At 38.6% G+C, this 18,030-nt stretch overlaps 1 protein-coding gene across 1 annotated transcript in view; it reads left to right on the top strand.

The window, feature by feature from the left end:
• ELL2 (elongation factor for RNA polymerase II 2) overlaps positions 1-14,680 on the top strand; it is a 73,834-nt gene extending 59,154 nt beyond the window's left edge. The window contains exons 7-12 of the mRNA XM_043594022.1: positions 109-196; positions 1,795-2,368; positions 4,976-5,042; positions 8,463-8,634; positions 10,682-10,726; positions 10,817-14,680. Of these exons, the coding sequence (XP_043449957.1) occupies positions 109-196; positions 1,795-2,368; positions 4,976-5,042; positions 8,463-8,634; positions 10,682-10,726; positions 10,817-10,933 (1,063 nt within the window). The 3' untranslated portion in view covers positions 10,934-14,680. The remainder of the gene's footprint in view (positions 1-108; positions 197-1,794; positions 2,369-4,975; positions 5,043-8,462; positions 8,635-10,681; positions 10,727-10,816) is intronic.
• The last annotated feature ends 3,350 nt before the right edge of the window (positions 14,681-18,030 follow it).

Below are 18,030 nucleotides of genomic sequence, written 5' to 3'. Positions count from 1 at the left end.
ATTGTTATTTTAGTGTTGAGAAGGAAAAGAGAAGCAAGGGTAAGCTTTTTATCATGAACATTTGAAAATTCTCTTCATAACTGGAACATATGTATGTATCCTTTACAGAAAACTAAATCCATCTCAGAATGCTGCCAGCACCAGCCGTTCAGAATCTCCTGTATGTTCTAGTAGAGATGCTGCATCTTCTCCTCAGGTATTCCTAAAATTACATAACCATAACCCCTAAGTGAACTCTAGGGACCAGCTAGTTCATGTGGTCTGATTTATGCATGAGAGAAATGAGGCCCAGAGAAGCTGCACAGCTTGCCTGCCCAAAGTCACACGGCCAGCTCATGGCAGAGCTCTGTTTAGAATTCAGGTCCTGGCTCACAGCCCACACCTCTTTTTCACTACACAGCACTGCTTGTCAAAGTGCTTAATATCTACTCTGCTTTTCCATATTTGAAGTTTCCATTTTATTATAAGATTATCTACTTTTTTATTTGGTCACTACCTAGAAGACTTACCCAGTCCTGTATTCAGTCTCAGATTATATTGAAAATTGGAGGCATTTAATACTACCTGAAACATGTTCCAGAAAAATATTCTTAAGGAAAAATGTTTATAAAATAAGCAAATAAAAAATTCTGTCCTTTTCATACATGTGTGTCCTTAATGTATTTTTCAATTAAATCCCAGTCAGAATATTCCAATTAGACCTCACTCCTTCCAGCTTAAAATTTCCCCCAAAAGATTCTTTATTTCCCTGATTTGAGGATTGACAGTGGGACAAACCTATCTACCCCAGTGCTGCTCACACAGTGCTCCTCTCTCTGGACCCTCCTCCCAAGGATTCGGGAGACAGGACAGATGTGTGGACAACAGTAAGCTTGCTGTGGGCAAAAGGCTACTCACATGTCAAAAACTGTTAGAAACCTATCGTGAGGAACAGAGGGAGAACAAAATAAAAGCAATTTTGTCCTTGCATGTACATTGTCTATAGAATCCTCACTTTTAATGCCAACTGCCATGAAGTTATTTATTCTGTAATCTAATTATGTAATGGCTGCCAAATCAATGGTGCTAAATTGGAAACAGAATAATTAATGGGATGATTAACTGTTATTTTTTTTCAAGGTGAAGCTTAGGCCACATTATTACATTGGATGTATGCTTTGTACTTTTTGACTATCTGAATTCCCTTTTTAATTTAAGTATTGTTATTGCTGGATTGGGATAGTATTAGCATAATTTTTTAAATTTCTGAAATACTAATTCCATATCATTTTTATGGACTAGTTATTAAAACTTACCTTCCAATCTGATGAAGAGATATATTTAGAGGGGAAAAAAACTGAATAGCATTTCAGCAATAATAGAGATACTTAGAGAAATTACTTTGAAGGTGTTGGCTGTTCCCATTTTAAGACAGGTAAAATAATAAATGGCAGCCAAAATATTCATAAGTAGAGCATGTTAGCACATTGGAGGAGGTTAAATAAGTGTAGGCTTTTGTTGCCCTTTACCTACCCTTCTTAGTCCTCACTGAGTGAATTGGTACAAACTGCTTTCTCCTTCCTCTCTTTTAATATAACTAGGTCAGCCACAGCCCTCAGAGGAAGAAGGTTACCTCTTCTTAGTACTCTCCTAAGTGGTACAGTCCACATAAATGGCATAGTCTCTCCAAGAACTTAGGGTGGGGCTATATGATCAGAAAGTATAAGTACAGTTGTTCATATGGTAGCCAATGATGCACATATTGAGTTTTAATGCAAAGTGGCTTGTTTTTGTTTTTCTGCCCCTCCCCAACAGAAACGGCTTTTAGATTCAGATTTCATTGATCCTTTAATGAATAAGAAAGCTCGAATATCTCACCTGACAAATAGAGTGCCGCCAACATTAAATGGTCATTTGAATCCCACGAGTGAAAAATCTGCTGCAGGCCTCCTGCCGCCTCCTGCAGCTGCTGCCATCCCTACCCCTCCACCACTGCCTTCAACCCACCTGCCCATTTCCAACCCTCCTCAGACTGTAAATTCTAACTCCAATTCCCCTAGCACTCCAGAAGGCCGGGGGACTCAAGACCTACCTGTTGACAGTTTTAGTCAAAACAGTAGTATCTATGAGGACCAGCAAGACAAATATACCTCTAGGACTTCTCTGGAAACCTTACCCCCTGGTTCAGTTCTACTAAAGTGTCCAAAGCCTATGGAAGAAACCCATTCAATGTCTCACAAAAAGTCCAAAAAGAAGTCTAAAAAACATAAGGAAAAGGACCAAATTAAAAAGCACGACATTGAGATGACTGAAGAAAAGGAAGAGGACCTTAAAAGAGAAGAAGAGGAAATTGCCAAGCTGAACAACTCCAGTCCAGATTCCAATGAAGGTACACTTTACATTTGTAAAACCAACTACATGTGTTAAATGATCGGGCAGAGCAGACTATCGTGAGGGACATTATGCTGTTTATATAATTAGTAATGCTTTTTTATCAAATGACCTTGTGTTAATAATCTTAGTGTTGTGCTTTGGAGCAGATTTTTCTTTTCTTATATTTAACATCAGTAATTTTTGGTCTCTTTTTAGCCAACTATTAAACATAGTTTCTAAATTTGATAATAACATGGTAACATTTGAAAATGATTGGTATCCTCTAGAGACCCCCTCTTAAAAGGTAGACTTTGTTGCTCTTTTCCATAACTGTCAGGGTATTGCACAACCTCAACGTGACCTATTCTCTGCCATTCTTGAACTAATTTTACCAGACACACAATTAGCGATAAAAATAATTCTTTTCCTTCTTTGCCAGAGAAACAGGGTCACCCCTGCCTTAATTAATGTTAACACAGGGGAAATGTCAAATTCTTTATAAAACCAGCAAGGTAAGATTGCATATGCAGATCCATAACATCATCTTTATTCAGAGGGAAAGCAATTTGTCTTATGCAAGGCTGTTGGCAATTTGCTTGATAGAGCCTAAGAAATTATTTTTTCAATTTTGAGAACACTGTTTTAGTAAACTAGCATTAGTAAAATTTAACCATTTCAAGCTTTTGAAAACTTAAAAAGCCAGATAACCTAGAGATGCAAAGAAGCTTAAAATAATGCTTTACTTCTAAAGAAAAACTAATCATAGGAAGACCACTTACCTAAGGTGTAATGATTTTTAACACCTAGTAACAAAATTATATTTTTCTTATTTAAAAAAAAAAAAGTTGTGCTCTAAACCTTAATGTCCCCCAAACAGCACATCCAAGATTCAAGCCCCTCATTTAGCATTGCTGCCAATTTTAAACTCAGCATAACCAAAGCAAAATTCTCAAGGAAAATACGACTTTAGAAAAGTTACTTTAATGAAGAGGTTAAAGAGTGTTGCCTTTCTGTAATTTGCCCATAATACTGGAAGTCTGTAATTCTTAGATTTAACTGACCATTTTTTACCACATGAGAGGTGCTTTGCAGCATAGTAAAATGCAGTGCCTTCACTGACCTGGATTGACTATACTGCACATCACAGCTTATCTGTTGAAATATTTAGATCAGTGTGATACTATATAGTGACCCAAAAGGTAGGTGTAAGCTTTTTCCCTCAAACACTGTTGTACGTAAATTTGCCAAGTCAGGAAGAGGCAAGCAGTAATAACACCTTGTGTTCAGAGTTAGTATACCTGGGTATATCCCAGTCCACACACTTCCAATGCTGAGATGGTGATCCTGAGTCAGGCTAGTGCTGGGAGGATTGGATCCCAGTATGTTGAGATGTACAGCAAAGTTTGAGTGTTCTCAGAGTTGGAGACTTGAAAAAACAGACTGAGTCTCTGAATCCTTCACTAAGGATGTAGTACCTTTCAAAGCCATTTGAGATTATCACAAACTGAGGATAGATCCAGACCCACATCCCCTGAATCTGTTGGAATTTATCTAGGTCTATGGCAAAGAAGAAGCCAGGTTGACATGCACTTAATGCGTTTTCCTTTAAGACTCAGGCTATTATTAAAAAAAAAAAAAAAAAAAAAAAAAGGAGTGGGGGGAGTCTCAAAGTCTACACACACACACACACACACACACACACACACACACACAACAATAAGGCCACAGAGTCTGCATAATTTATTTCGTATACTTGGTCTTTTAAAATGTTGAACTAAGGAATTATCAAATACTCACTTTTGTTTTATATTGAACATGTCCATTTTGCCAGCAGGCAGGGTTAGGATGTGAGTTATTAATTTAATTCTAGTTTGAATGATAAAAAGTTACCCTAATAAAAAGTCTAAACTTACCCTCAGGAAATGTTGGTTGTGTTCAAACAAATAGAATCCTGAGTGAGGGATTTTACACATTTTCATAGCATAGCCATGAATGACTGGCACTTTATTTGTCTTTTTTTTTTTTAAACAAATCTGTGTAGTAATATGAGATTTAGAGATAAGAGACCAGAGGAGTGTACATCGGTGTTCAGTAATGACTTATTTTAAATTACTTCAAAACCCATATGGGAAAACTTCCTACCCCTTCCACTGTCTGCATACAAAAAGGGTAGCAATAAAATACAGTGACTGAAGCGGTCTGCTACCTGACTTCATTGTCTCATCTGCCTTGTTCGAATCCTATGAAAAGTAGATGTTGATGTAAAATTTGTATCTTCCATTGTGTGGCTGCATCTGCCAGCACAGTCTTTGAATTGCTGGGCAGATGCCACAACTGTTATTGAAAGAATAGAAGACTGACCTTGGGTTAAGACGGAATTCCTTTATTGTGCAGACACTGCGGTAGCCAGGGCGCTTTCAATGCCTGGCGTCAGTTCTGCTGGCCCTGCTCACAGGGCCTCTGTTGTTCGTGTGCAATTGTATTCCTTGCTCACTGTTGCTTATTGAGATGGAAGAATAGAATTTGAGGAAGAGTGTTCCAGATGTTTCTGATCTATTTTAGAATTATAGGCATTTTATAACCATACTGTTGGGTGAAAGCTTGATTTTTTTTTTCTTTGTAGGAGTTAAAGAGGGCTGCACTGCCTCCACGGAGCCTTCTTCAACAATTGAACTCCCAGATTATTTGATGTAAGTTCAGATGTCTGCCAATGGGAGAGAACTGTTTAATTTTAGAAAGTTTGCAAATTCTTTTCCCATAATTTGCAAATGAGAAAAGAAGTTCCAGAAATAGAGTCCCAGAGCCACCCCTGCATTTGAAAGGCTGCCATTAAGCCTGCTCGTCCCAAATCCACCCCTGTCTGCCTAAGCAGGTTGTGTCTCCCCCAGCGCTGAGTTCTGCTCTGTGGCCTTTAAGTATAGAGAAGCCTGTCCTTTGTTCTGTGGCCAGGTCAGGCATTTGATTGTGGAAGATTTCAGGGGTCTGACTCTTCAAAGCTGACAGTCTATCAATGCACATTCACTTGTTGCCCCAAAGAGAGAGTTTATTACTGATAAAGTGCTTAAATCTCCACAGTTAATACAAAGTAGAGATAGACTGATTTTCATTTAAATAAAGTTCTGCCATGGAATTAATTTTAAAAGGAGAGAAGAGTAAAATCAGATCATTTCACTTTAGTACCAGTTATAATGTTTTTCTTGTTATGACAACAAGTTGCTAAACGCTGAGCTGGGGACATTTTTGTAACTGGTTATCACAAAAATTATAACTTGTAGACATAATTCTAGCTTTTTTATAGACTCAAAGGCTTCTGTAAGAAGAAATAATTAAGTTGCAAGAGCCTGGAAAAATGGAGAGTGGAAGAACAAACAGATTTGACTGCAGATAGCTTTGAAAATGAACAAGTGTGCAAAATAATTTGAATGTAGATTGGAAAATGGACTCTGAGCTGTATGAACGTTTTTTCTCTATTAGCATCTCATGGTGGACAAAGTTAAACTGTGCTGTTTAGCATTCCGTGTACCACAAAATGTTGATTTCCAGAGTAAAGAATATACTTAAAATGTGTTACTTTTGCTTAACAGTAGTGTGAAAGCTATACTTATTGGGGAATGATACAGCATGAAACCATAATGCTGGTTATCATCTCTTGACTAAAAAGAACCCAAGAAACCATACCGAGCACTCTCTCATCGGAGGTGGTATTTGGTTTTAGAGTTCGGGGCGTGGGGGAGCTTTGAAAAGTGGCCACCACCAAGCTGGCCCAGGGAGGGTTGCTTGGGGGACAGCATAGCGTCTGGCTCCACTGATGAGGGGGTTTGCCTCTCCTACTGCAAACCCACTTCTCCTTAAAAGTCTTGCGGAAGTTGGCCCCCTCCGTTGACAACTGCAGGACTGTGCTCTCATTCTCTTGCGGTGGATTTTGAATTCCTCTTTTTTGTAATAGTGATGTAAACTAGTTCTGTGTGACAGAATCGTGTGGGGAGGCTAAAAAAGAATTCTAACCCTTTCCTCATGCACTCAGGATGTTGCTGTGCTTTGTCAACTTAACCAGTTAATTCTATATTTAAAAACTGGTTTTTAACATCCTAATCTAAGGGATGGTCGCTGCATCTGCCTCAGTGCATTTTGGCACATTTGTCACGTTTCTGGCTCTCAAAAATCACAAAAGTATGTAACCTGTGTAATCGTTGGCTTAATTTATTAAAGTAAAAGCAATTTATTTTGTCACAAAACTGTCTTATATGATTATAGCCAATTTTCTTAAAATGGTGAGAAATCATGGATTTTCAGAAAAATCACTGCAATTACAGAACTTAAGCTGTTTGTTAAGAAAACCAAAAAGACATACAATAAAACCTTAATGATCAGCCTCTGAATAATTCATACCTAAACCACAATATCCCTAATTTTTATATAATAAGAATACTTTTGTTACTTGTGGCTGTGAAATATCCAAACCCTTTAAAATTTTATTCCATCATTACATTTAGAGCCAGCTGTAGAACCATAACAATTTTTGTTAAAAATAGTGAAATGCCTTTCATTAAAGTGCCAATATAACCGAATAATCTTCTATAATAGCAACACAACTGTTGGCCAGATTGGTGTTTTTCCCTAAGGAAATTATTAAATAAAATACTGAGGGTGTAGCCTTGTGTGTGATCTTGAGAAAGCAGGATATTTCATAGAACACATTAAGCCAGAGTTTCTCGAGCAGTGTAGCCGTTTTGCTTACCTGCACTTGTCCCCAGGAAGCTCTTTCCCGCCCTGGGCTTCCTCCGCTGTGACATCAGGACAGCCCTGCGTCACTGCTTGGCTCACCACACTCTTCTTACATCAGAGACATCAGCATACCAGTGCTGTCTCCCTCACACTTAGAAACCGAACCTCCACAGAGGCTAACTTGGCATGAATAAAAATATTAATGAGGACATTAAGTGCTCAGTTGCATGGCTTTTCTCACATTGCCAACCAGACATTTGTGCCATCTCATTTTAAATAAAACTGGTAAGGTTATCTAAAACCATTTTTGTGAAGGACTGAACTCCAAGGTTTTCCCACAGTTAAGAATATCTGTGCATGTCCGGGAGTGCTGAAGCACCTGCCCCTGATGGAGATTGCTTTGGAATGTCAGTTTTTATCTCAGAAAGTCAAGGGAACTTAGCATTCCATGGCAGGAACGCAGAGTACAGAGACCCAGGCCAGCCCCTGGTGTGATCCCACTTCCCAGAGCCACAAACAAATAATACTGTGTTTTAATATTAAAATGATGTTTTAATTTGCTTACCACTGAAAAAACTGACACGCTGGGAAAATGGCCTTCACTCACCAGTTCCCTAGAGGTATTTACACCCTAAAGTGAAACAGATTCGTGAAGAAACTAAGTTAGAATAATACTGTGACACTGACGTTCAGTTACATAGAATATGACACTTTAGGTCTGAAAAGACCTAGAGAGATATGCCCTTTTTTCTTTTTTTTTTTCCTTCCAGTCTGTCATTTCAAAAGAGGAAAATTATTCATTCCCTTTTGTATTCTATACATTTGCCTAGTCAAACATGGGAGGAAAGAGGCAGAGGGAACAAGCCTCAGGCGCCTTACTGGCAGCAGGTGTAAACGGCCAAAAGACAGACCTCCTCTTAGCCGCACAACTAGAGAGAGCTTTGACTTCAGCGTTTACTTAGTGACTGGGTGACACTCTCCTGGTTTCATGTTACCCACCGAGTCCTTCTGTTTCCGTGTGACTCGGAACAGATGGGTTGGCCTCTGCCTCAAGAATGGTGGTGAATTATTTTGGATAGAGAAAGGTTTAGGAAGCTAAATCTGTATAAGCCTTGTTTTCTAGTCACACTTCAATTCCATTGCCACCGTGTTCTTTTCACATTTAACTTTCCTTCACTGAACATCTTAAGCTCTCCTGTGGGATAATTTCACCTGAAAGTTCTTTGAAGGAGTGACATGGCAGCAAACAGTGGCAGGGCAACTTTCAATCTAGGGAAACATGCTTGGATACAGTTTCTAAATATTTGTTTTAAATGTCAGACTTGTGCATTATGTTTATTCTGTAGTCTCTCTCCATTTATATTTTTTTTCTTTTTTCTTATTAGAAAATACATTGCTATCGTCTCCTATGAGCAACGCCAGAATTACAAGGATGACTTCAATGCTGAATATGATGAATACAGGGCCTTGCATGCCAGGATGGAGACTGTAGCTAGACGATTTATCAAACTTGATGCACAACGAAAGCGGCTTTCTCCGGGCTCAAAAGAGTATCAGGTAAACATGTTTGCTCCTAGACAGGCTCACTTCCATATTTTACCTTCTTTGTTCTCTACCCGGTCCACCCCCAGGCATCCCACTGGCCTTTGGAGAATGTCCTCTGGCAAACCAGCCTCTCTGCAGCTTTTGGTCTTCATTGAAAATTAGCTAGGAAACTAAATACAGTATTTGAAATAGTTCTCTAAAATAAGTAAACACAACGAACTGTATTTCTGTCAGTGGAAAATAACTTTATATAACATAATATGTATCAAATATGTAATAGAGGCTTATATACTTACTGTAACATAATAGAGTATCAAGGTAAAAAGCAAACACAACTAAATAGGAAAAAAGTTGATTTGGAATTCATTGAAATATTTAACTGCATTGCCAACTCAGACCATAGCTGTTAGATCTTGTGCTGTTCCCAAAAATTGCTATTTCAAGTCTATGTTTTTTTAGAAAAAAAACTCAATCTGGCCTAGAATAGGGAAGATATAGACATAAAATATAAAAAGGGTTTAATACCACAGAGATTTGGGGCTTAAGTGAAGAAAAGCTTGGTGTTTCCAGCTATTCCAAAGACTGACATTTGTTAACAGATACTAAGCCATTTTCCCTTCCCTACTTTAATTAGTAGTATTACCATAGCTGGCAAACCAGTAAAAGCCAGACCCACATACTGGTTGCTCTTTCTCACAGTTATAAGCAAAAGGATTAATACAAATGAATGTGTCCCTCCTTATGTAGGCCAGATAAATTTGTCACAATTCACAACCATAGACGATGCCTTCGTTCTGGCCTAGTAACTGTTGTTCTGACAGGGACCCACATGAGAGAACGTGAATGGGTTTCCCACAATTGGCAAAACAACCTGAGAGCATCTGTGCTCTAAAGACCGTGCCTTCCATTAGTGGGTCTTAATCTTTAAACAGGCTGCCTAGAGTTATGGAAGACTTTGCCAGAGGAATTTGTGTTTGAGGGTGCAAGAGGTCATTGATATGGTGGGTTGTTTTTTTCTTTCTTTCTTTCTTTCTTTCTTTCTTTTTTTTTTTTTTTTAACATGTAGTTATTTACCAGTGTACCATGATTATATTTAAACTAAAATGTAATTCCAAGGATTGCTTAGTGGTTAGGAGCAGGCTACGGAGCTAAACTGCCAGGGTTTGATTCCCAGCTCTACCATTGAATATTTGTGTGACCTTGGGCAAATTACCTAACTTTCTTCAGAATCCCCATCCATAAAATAAAGTGATTAGATAGAGTTGTGCAGAATAAACCTAAGTATTTGGAAACTGCTTAGTCCATAGTACATAAAGTTAGATAAGTATTAGCCATCTTCCCTAGCCACCCAATTTCCCTCCTGAGAGGCAATCAATGGTACTGGTTTCCAGTGCATTCTTTCAGAGATTTGTGTGTGTAAGATGTATATACACATGTATATACACAAGCAAATTCACCTGTGTGCTATATGTAATTGAATCTAAGATGTCATCAGTTACAATATGTACTATTGTCTTCTGTTCCAGTAAGTTAAACTGTCACACATTATTTGATTGCATTAAAATGAGAGGAAACGTGCATCTTAGAAGGAAGTTGTTAGAATGTATTATATTTCTTCTCAAATGATATCAAACTGTATAAGTCATTCAGCACTTTGCTTTTTTTCACTAAACAATATAATGCATCTTAGAGAACTTTATATAAGTACATGAAGCACTTACCCCTTTTAATGGCCTTTTCGTATTCCTTTGTATGGATTAATGGACATTTAAATTTTCTTTACTGTCTTTTGCTTTACAAACGGTACTGCAGCAAATAACCTTCTGCGTGCAGCATTTCACTCAGGAGCAAGCAAATCTGAAAGAGAGGTATAAGTGCTGAGTCAGTTTTGCATTTGCTATTTTGATAGCAGTTGCCAATTGTCTTCTTTAAAGAGCGTACCAATTTACATTCCCATCATCAGTATTTCCCCACCCTTGCTGAATGTGTGTTAGCTGTTTATATTGCCAAAAAAAAAAAAAAAATTGTTCCCTTCTGATTTTAATTTTTAATTTTGTAGAATGTTCATGAAGAAGTCTTACAAGAATATCAGAAGATCAAGCAGGTAGGAATCATCGCTGTGGGTTTCTGACCCGTAGTTGGGGCAGTATTATAAATTCTGCAACCTAATTCCTCCCGTCTGTTTCCTCTGCAGTCCAGTCCCAATTATCATGAAGAAAAATACAGATGCGAGTATCTTCATAACAAGCTGGCTCACATCAAAAGACTAATAGGTGAATTTGACCAACAGCAAGCAGAGTCATGGCACTAGATCTCTGCTTGGACCAGAAGATGTGAATAAACTTAAGCTTATTTATTTAAAATTCCAAATGAGTTGCTCTAAGAGGCTAAAAAAATGAAACTTTGCTTGTTGAAAGTTTCAGTATTAGTAAACTTGAGTTATTTACTTTTTTTTTTTTTTTTTTTTTCCATTTTACTTTGCTTCCCTGCATTTTTGAAGCTGCTTTTTCTGGTCCTTCTTCCCATGCCTACGCCACCCCCAAGACTTATGTTTGTCAATAGAAATAATTTTTTTTTAGATATTGGAGATCCAGTGTCTATACTTCAAATCAGCTCTTTTCCTTAAAAACTTATGTTTGTCATTAGAAATGATTTTTTTTAAGATATTGGGGATCCAATGTCCATACTTCAAAGTTATGTGTGTTTAAAAAAAAAAAACAGTAATGTGCAAGGTGAAATGCTTTTGGATAAACATAAGCCTATTTTCTGACCTTTCTTAATGCAAACTCTTTGCCTTAAATGGTAGAATATTTAGAAATTTGCACAAAAATACAAAAAAATTTTAAAACATTGTTTTGGAGGGTTAAGAAATAGAAAGGTGTATGTGTATGTGTATAAATATGCACACATATGTACATACAGGCTGACTTGATCTAGAACAGTAAATCCGCCCTGCAAGTTAACCCCCCATTGCAATGGTTGCCTTAAGGTGTTTGCTAGTTGTGTACATAGTGTGGTTAATCATTAGCTACACTACTTCCCACTTGGTTAGAGCAATGGGAAGTATACTGTGGCCTACCAGCGTCTGAAAGCGTGTGCTCGACCAGTATGTGTGCAGAGGTGGTGTGGATGTGAGCGTGCATGGAGGAAAAAAAGCTGCTACTCTCAGTAGGCCAAACGCTCAGGTTAAACAACAGACGAGTGTTACTGTAGGGTTTTTTGTTTTTGTTTTTGTTTTTGTTTTCTGTCAAATTGCTACTTCTATCGTGGAAGACAAAAGCATTTCCATTTCAACAGTTTGTCAGCTTTATTAATGTTGGGCAAAATCAATATGTTATGAAAATGAAACAGATCTATAGTTTTGGGGCAAAATTATAAAATTAAACATGTAGGTAACCTATTTATATACTGCTATAAAGTATTTTTTGAAGAGAGATATGCAAAGAAGCTATTACCTACATGAAATGTATATTTAAAGATTTTTTTTCATCCTGGGAGCCAGGAATATAAAAAAGAGCAGATATATTTAACCATAACATACTGTGATTCATCAAACAGCACAAACTTTCATTTCATGGAGTTTATCTGTTGACGTTGATTTAAACTATCATTTGTTTTATCATGTGGGAACATAAGTTATGTGGTCAAAAATATAAGGATTTTGAACTAATGTTGATTCAAGTTGTGTTGTCTTATCGTATTGTCTTTTCAAAGTGCTGCCAGTTGAAAAGGGAAGCATTATGTTTACAAATCTGTTTTGAAATGTTTGCCAAAATTTTGGTAGTATCTTTAATAAAGATGTTTGTCTCCAGCATCCAAAAAATAAATAAATAAATAAGTAACTTTGTTGTGTATCGGTATAAACCAGAAAATGTTGGTATCTAGAGAACCTGAGAGCATATAGATGAACTTTTCTCTTTGAATTCTTCTAAAACATTAACTGGAAAGAGTAGATAATATAGAAATGTATGCAGAAGTAAAAGGCGATACAAAGACTGATACAAGACCCTGTACACTATAACTCTGTAACATTACTACAGGAATTTGATTTTTCTGTAGCACAGACGTCCTAAAGAATTGGTTTCTTTTAGCATTGAGATCCCTGGTGCTCTTCCTTTTACCTCAGAATTGGTACAATCATTACTAAATGTTCATTGATTTCAAACTTTGAGTTGAAAAAAGATAGGAAATGGGAATAAATGTGTTCCTTATATTATGGTGGAGTCTCCTGAGGGATTTGTCTATAGGTAATGACCTCACTGGTGTCATTTCTTGGACATCTGGGCCTTTTAATCAAAGATTGTCTGCTGCTATTTGCTATGAGCAGTGTTTTTCAAAAGCAAGGTACTTGGACAAACACTTGCATCACCCAAATTAGAATCTCTGGGTATAGGGCCCAGGTATCCACATTTTCCTAAATATGCTCCAGGTGACTTTTGCAAGTCAAAGTGTGAGGACCATTGGTTTAGTAATGGCACTAAACCTTTAGGTCTCTAAATCTCATGCCTGTCCATGTCAGCAGGTACAAATCACTCTTCCCTCTACATGATATGAGGCATCCTCTCAATTGCTTCACTGCCAACTCTTATTTCAGATCTTGTTTACGAACAAGCCTTCCCTGGTTGTTAGCCCTTGGAGCTCCCACCTACCCACAACAGCACATCTTCTGGTTTACAAATTGGGTGATAATGGAAGCTGGAGATAGGTCATGAAAATCCAGCGTTGCACATTCACAGACCTGACCACCTACCTATAAAAGCCTTAATTTAGATGTTTGTTATATACATTGGGCAGATCCTTGCAAAATGTGTGTTTGTTGGCGCAAATTTGAGCTATAAATCTCTGAATCTGCTATTTTGAAGATGGCCATGAGCCTAGTAAAATATTTATAGTCATCCTTTATCTCCTACTGCAAGATTTTTAGATTCCCTCAAATAATTGCTACAGGAATGAGTGGCCACTTAGTACCAGTTACTCTAGTGGAAAGATTTATTTAGTTGTTTTGAGAGACAAAGTATAAAACAGCATTATCAAGATGAGAGAATGAGGGGTGTGTGTATGTGTGTGTGCATTTGTCACATTTCATCTAAAATAATTTGAAGCACTTTTGGAAATTTTTACCAACACCAGATTAACTCCAGATTGAATGAGCAGCTGACTGAGTACAAACCAAAAGGAACATTCACTAGATGTGGTTTTGTTTTTTAAGCAGGGGTTCTGTTTCCTATCTTGTTATTTATTTCCCTTGGAATACTTGGGGGTAACTTCCAACTCTTGAGTTTGATGGTGGTTCAGTACTTGCTCTCACAAAAATAATTGGTGTGGTCAGTTTATATCATTGCTCCATGCACAGTGACTGTAAAAATTCAGTATTCATTTCCTTTCATCTCTGATCTTTTAAACTTTATAGTTTTCTTTTCCCTTAAAGCATTTCACCTCATGATGTAAAACAAATGCATACTTGCCATGTTGGAAGCAAGATGCTGAAATGGTTAGACACAAGTGGTCCATCAGTTCCAACACTCTCCTTGGTTGCTTTACCCCTTCCACTAGTGCATTCTCTGCTTCTGGAACTTGGCTGAAACTCTTTAGCCAGTTCACTGTATTTCTGGCAGTGTGAGTGTTGAGTCATGTATGCGTGGTATATGCCCTTACTACTATTGAAGTTCTTATGGTTTATTACTTGCCTAAGTGTTATTGAATCCTTTTCTTACGTGTACCGGATGGGGGGAAAATTCTAGCCAGCATTTTGAGGAACTTTTTGTGAAAGAATATTAACTGACACTACTAAATGAAGGCAACAGAAGATGTTATCATTGTTCTTTGTAACCCAAAACTAAACAAGGATGTGAGGCTCATTTCTAAGTATTTCTGTGTGTGTGTGTGTGTGTGTGTACACACACACACACACACACATGTAACACACTGTTTCTCAGTTGTTCCACCCAAACCATGTTAGGACCCTCAAAGGTAAAATGTCACAAGGACTTTTCAGCAGCTGTGGTGGTCCCTTTTGTTCTACACCAATTTCAGTTCAATAAAAATGTTAACTTTGCAATTCTGGGAATTGTTTTTCCTTTGTCTCCTTTCAAGGCTCTTAAATTTATCTTTCAAAACAAAAACAAAAAAACCCTAACAGAGTGCTCTCTGATGCCCTAATGTAAATGATCCTCCTGGGACAGAGCTATTTCTTGTTGGCGACTCTAGGAAGTGGAGGCAGGGTATTTGTTCCAGGACCTGCCTGTTTTCAAAGTGTAGGGCATGCCCTCCAGAGGCAACATCTACTTGGAGAACAAGAATCACTTACCGATTGTTTCCTATACGTGCATTGTCCCATTACTCCTCACCTCAACCCTGTTATCTCCATCTTATAGGTGAGTGAACTGAGGCTTAGAGAAGTTAAGAAACTCGTCCATGACACAGCTAGTAAACAGTGGAATCTGGGAAACCTGACCCTGGCATCTGCGTTCTTAACCGTTTCTCCATATTGCCCCTCATGTGCTGGTACCTTACAATGAGCTTCACAAAGTGACCGTTCCAGTGACACCACACAGGCTAGACAAACTCTTGATTCAAAGGAGACTAGAATGGGGGGGGTGGGGTAATATCTAGATTATTGTCTGTAAGTTGATTTTGTCAGAAATGGTAAATGTGAAGGAAGGCCAAGTACTTTTTAAGAAAAAGTATGTTTCCCTTGTTTTTGAATGTGTGCAGTCTTATCAGGCTATTTGAAGGAGACTGGGACAGTGCAGGTGGAGACAGGAGGCAGGGTCTGGAATCACACGATCTCTTCTTCATAGTAAAAAGCTATCTCAGGGGCCCCAGGGTGGCTCAGTCGGTTAAAGCATCTCGACTCCTGATTTTGGCTCAGGTCATGATCTCACAGTTGTGAGATCGAGCCTGCAAGCCCCACGTCAGGCTCTGTGCTGGGTGTGGAACCTGCTTGAGATTCTCTCCCTCTGCCTCTGCCCCACCCTCGTTTGTGTTCACTATCTTTCAAAAAAAAAAAAAAAGCCATCTCAGTAACAGACTCCTGCTCTAGAGGCTAACCAGTCTGAATTAGACATAAGGATAGTCTCCTAGCTAGATCTTTAACCTCCAAGTTTTACACATTTTCTGAAGGAATAATAGGAGGGAAAGGAAGAAATCCTCAACTAAACACTGACATGAAAACCTAGAACAATCGGTCAGTCGGTGCCAGCAGTGATTCTGGTTAGGTCTACAAAGAGCCTCACGAGCAAATGAGGTCCCCAGTGTTATGATTGTGTCCGTAGCCCTCCCCCACTGGACATTTAACACTGTACTTGTCTTTTAACCCCTTCCTCAGGTAAAGTGAAAACATGCCTTCTTACTGGGCCATGGAAAAGGCTTCATCGTTGTGTATAAAGCACAGGGGAGTTCCATGAAAAACAGCCATCTAAATTATGGATTGTCTGCTGAAAGCAATAGGGAGAATTTGCCTCAACTGATTTTCAACTGATTGCAGCGGAGGCAAAGCCAGAGAGAGGCTTGAGGCTTCCAGGTGGAGCGTTTGGGGTTCATTTTATTGAATGCCAAGACCTATGCAGACCTGCTCCACTGGTTTTACCTTTCTGAGATTGGAACAGGAGACTGGCAGTGGCAGGAAGTAGCTCTGTTATTTTATGATTGCTCAATTCTCAAGCTGGGGTCAGATGATTCTGCTACACATGACAAAAGAGATGTGTCATTTATAACTCCTGCCTGCTGAATTCAACTGGCCAGCCAGGCTGGTTTGTCTTACTGTAATTAGATCCTTGATGCAATATGGGTATTTGTAGATGAAGAAGAATTCCATTTCTGGGTTTGTGAAATGTAGGAGAGTGCTTCCTAAAGATGAGCTCATGTGATTAGCCACTACGCTTGAGTTCTAAAGCTTGGGCTTCTAGAGGAATGGCCACCTGCCTTCCTAGACTTAGGGATTCCTAAGGGCTTACAGAATTCCACTGTGGTATCAATAGGCAGCGTGATTCACCTCGCCAGCCTCATCACCTGCTGATCCCACCCTCTGAACACCACACAGACCTGCCTTCAGGTGCTTCTATCCCAAGGCCTTACTCAGTATTTGCTGTCCCTTCTGTCCCACAAGGTCCATCTTCCACCCCTTCCTCACTTAGCTAAGTCCTCCCCACACTCAAGATCTCCCCTTAACATCACCTCCTCCAGGAAGCCTTCCCCAACCTATCTCAGATTAACTCAGGCCACAATGGTGTATGCTCTCTTTCATCTTCTACTTCCCCTTTGTGGCATTTATCACAATTATAACTAACAACTAGTTGTATTATTAAATAAGTTCCAAGAGAGTAGAGACTATCTTGTTCTCTAGGCTGTTCCCAGATCCTAGCCCAGGATCTGGCACAGAGGAGATGTTCAATAATAATTTATTCAAAGAATAAATGAGGCAGGCTATTCATATATGTCCTATTTAAAATTAACATGGCCAGAGGATTTGGATTACTGCAAGAGTCTGCTGTGTCAGTTAGGTCTATGTGCCTTGCCATATCTTCCCCAATTCGTGATTTAGGAATTAGTTACCAATGGCAGACTGACCTTACTTTGAGAGTCCCTTTGTCATGTTTAACAAACTGGACACCTGCATAGGGGATGTCTCTTTCCAACTTTAGCATTCACACCTCTAGTTGCCTCTGGAATATTAAGCATCTCAACAGTATATAATGGTTTGTAATATAAAATGAACTGATTTTAAAAGTTACTTTTATTTATATAACTGACAGGTTCTGATTTCATTTCCTACTATGTTTTTTCTATAGCTTTTCTCCCACTTGTCAAAGACATGGTAGAGGACAGCAGTCTACAGATGTTATATATCATTTTTTTATCTTCATTAAAGCAACTCTGGTCTGACATTTCTTTAAATTCGACATGAGATTTGGTTACACTTATTTTATGCCTAGCATTTCTGTAATCTTCCAAGCATAGACATTTTGAGGACAATTGAAGGACTTAGGGATTCCTGTAATGATAGAGCAAGCAGAGCCTGTTAACAGCATCCAGAACTGTCTGGATTTCATAGATGATGAAACGAAGATGTTTAAATGACGGCCACACAGAGCAGGATGGGACCCCAGGAGCTTATACACTCTTCCTTGGGAGGGACTGAGAGCAGCCCATAGCTACAAATGGCCAACAATACAGAGTCATAAAGTACCAAACAAGGCACACTGTACACATGTGATTCAGAGCGATCAAGCCAGACAGCCTGGCTTAGAGTCCTGGTCTGCCACTCACAAACTACAGACCACAGGCAAATTTATAAAGCCCTGCAGCCTGTTTCCCATCCGTGAAGTGGACGGTACCTACATCAGAGGATTATGATAATGTATAGGTAGAATGGTGCATGGGACCTAGTAAGTTTTCTATATATTTTTC

Source organism: Prionailurus bengalensis, chromosome A1 (assembly GCF_016509475.1).
Source record: "Prionailurus bengalensis isolate Pbe53 chromosome A1, Fcat_Pben_1.1_paternal_pri, whole genome shotgun sequence".
Classification (NCBI taxonomy): domain Eukaryota; kingdom Metazoa; phylum Chordata; class Mammalia; order Carnivora; family Felidae; genus Prionailurus; species Prionailurus bengalensis.
Note: the sequence above shows the minus strand (reverse complement) of the source record. Positions and strands in the feature narration are given on the sequence as shown.